This window comes from Myotis brandtii, unplaced genomic scaffold (genome assembly GCF_000412655.1).
Source record: "Myotis brandtii unplaced genomic scaffold, ASM41265v1 scaffold343, whole genome shotgun sequence".
Lineage (NCBI taxonomy): Eukaryota > Metazoa > Chordata > Mammalia > Chiroptera > Vespertilionidae > Myotis > Myotis brandtii.
Genome location: NW_005363209.1, coordinates 729,263 through 731,804, shown reverse-complemented (window position 1 = coordinate 731,804; position 2,542 = coordinate 729,263). Strand labels below are relative to the sequence as shown.

General features: G+C 44.6%; 1 protein-coding gene across 1 annotated transcript; it reads left to right on the top strand.

The window, feature by feature from the left end:
• Nucleotides 1-4: 4 nt before the first annotated feature.
• POU3F2 (POU class 3 homeobox 2) lies at nt 5-1,016 on the top strand (the record flags this gene model as incomplete). Its single annotated transcript, XM_005871467.2, has 1 exon — nt 5-1,016. A coding segment is annotated over one exon (591 nt), but the record flags the coding sequence as incomplete, so codon positions are not given.
• Between the last annotated feature and the right edge of the window lie 1,526 nt (nt 1,017-2,542).

Below are 2,542 nucleotides of genomic sequence, written 5' to 3'. Positions count from 1 at the left end.
GGGCCCGCCAGGCCACCCCGGCGCCCACCACGACCCTCACTCGGACGAGGACACGCCGACCTCGGATGACCTGGAGCAGTTCGCCAAGCAGTTCAAGCAGCGGAGGATCAAACTGGGATTTACCCAAGCGGACGTGGGGCTGGCGCTGGGCACCCTGTACGGCAACGTGTTCTCGCAGACCACCATCTGCAGGTTTGAGGCCCTGCAGCTGAGCTTCAAGAACATGTGCAAGCTGAAGCCTTTGTTGAACAAGTGGTTGGAGGAGGCGGACTCGTCCTCGGGCAGCCCCACCAGCATAGACAAGATCGCAGCGCAGGGGCGCAAGAGGAAAAAGCGGACCTCCATCGAGGTGAGCGTCAAGGGGGCTCTGGAGAGCCATTTCCTCAAATGCCCCAAGCCCTCGGCCCAGGAGATCACCTCCCTCGCGGACAGCTTACAGCTGGAGAAGGAGGTGGTGAGAGTTTGGTTTTGTAACAGGAGACAGAAAGAGAAAAGGATGACCCCTCCCGGAGGGACTCTGCCGGGCGCCGAGGATGTGTACGGGGGGAGTAGGGACACGCCACCACACCACGGGGTGCAGACGCCCGTCCAGTGAACTCGAGCGGGGGAGGGGCAGAGCGTGGGGCTCCCCCTCCCCTTCGGCCCACCGCCCTTTCCTGGCCCCCTTGTTCCCTCTCTAACTTCTGATTGTTCTTTTATTTTTAATTATTATTTCCCCGTCCCTTAAGGAGAAAAAAAAAATAAGGAAAGCAACGAAGGCACTGGGTTATCCAAACGGTAGCAGGTGTAATGATGTGTTTTGACCTTTACAGGCTAGTACCCAGGCAATGGAGTGTCTCACAGAGTAAGGAGAGAGAGAGAGAGAGAGAGAGAGAGAGAGAGAGAGAGAGACCTGGCGAAACTAAATAAATTACCAAAAACAAAAATCTACCAAGCCGTGATAAATACAAAACACAGCTTCCTAATGCCGGGAGCTGGCACATGCTGCTGTGTTTATTTAATGTGGATCCCCATCAGGAAAGAGGGATCTCACAGAGTAAGAAGAGAGAGAGAGAGAGAGAGAGAGAGAGAGAGAGAGAGAGAGAGACCTGGCGAAACTAAATAAATTACCAAAAACAAAAATCTACCAAGCCGTGATAAATACAAAACACAGCTTCCTAATGCCGGGAGCTGGCACATGCTGCTGTGTTTATTTAATGTGGATCCCCATCAGGAAAGAGGGAAAAATACACATGTTCTTTGACGTAGGCAAAATCTAACCACATAAATTTGCACTGCAAGAAAATTGAAGTTTACATGAACAAATGCATGGACACATTTTTCTTTCTTCCACCGTTAATTTTGAAATTGCCGCGGTTTGTGTTTTGTTTTGTTTATTCAGAGGAAAGAGTTGAAGCCAGCTCTTGGCCACTCTCCATTTCTAACCTTCCCGTGTAGCCACTTGTTCTTACTGTTTGTGAACTTTGGTTACCTTCAGATCCCCTCTCCTCCCTTCCATTGGTGTAACTTTTATTTGCTTCTTTTACCAAAGCAAAAAACGATTGGCTTCATACAAAATAAATAATTCTCTGCTTTCAGGAAATGTGCATGGTCTACCCTCTTTAACAAGGCAAAAATCCAGTTTGGAATACAAAAATGAGAGCCAAACATTGTTTTTTTTGTTATCAGCCACAAAGTAAACTTCGTTTTCAGGCAGTGTTTCTGGGGGAGGTTGCAGAGGGGAGAAAAAGAAAAATTGATAGTGAGTGACCAATTGCTTCATTTTACCAAGCGGGCCCATTGTGATAGCGCTCAGAGGATATGTGGAGGTTAAGTACATTTTCAACAGAAAGAGAGTGGCACTTTGAAGAGAACTAGGGAAATACATATCTCCAGACACCCCCTGTATAGTTCTCTGCCTTCAGTTGTAATAACTTCATTTAGAAGGAATTATTTGTGCTGACAGTAGCAGTTAAACTTTGTTCCTTTAATAGCTTTAAAAAAACATAAAGAAAATAATCTGGGAACTTCATGGTGTATGCCTCGACTGTGTTTCTTAGCACACAAATACCCACATGCATACAGAGAACAGTGTTTCCACTCTAGACTGGTTTCGTTTTCACTAGCTCATTTGTATATCAAATTATATTTAAGGTCCCATACCTTCTTCTCCTGTAATTCATTACAGAAAATACCAGTTTGACTTGGACAGCTTCACCCACCCCCTCTTTCACTAAAGAAGCCAAATGTAGAAGGGGAAAAAATGCTATTTTCAATCCTTCCCTTTCTCCCTTTGTTAATAGTTTTAAGTGCATTTTTTTACCTTATCTTGATGGAAAACGGATAACTCCCATAACAAAAGAATCTACTGGAAAGTGGAGGTGAAAAAAAAAACACACAAAACTGTAATTGTATTGAAAATAAATGCCATTAAACTGTGATCAGTTAAAATACTTAAAAGTAATCAGCACAAAAGGGCGCTAAAAGGGAAAACACTTTTTATTAATCTTAAAAGATCGGGGCTTTTTTTTCTGGTTAGGTATTAGGTAAATTTTTATTTAAA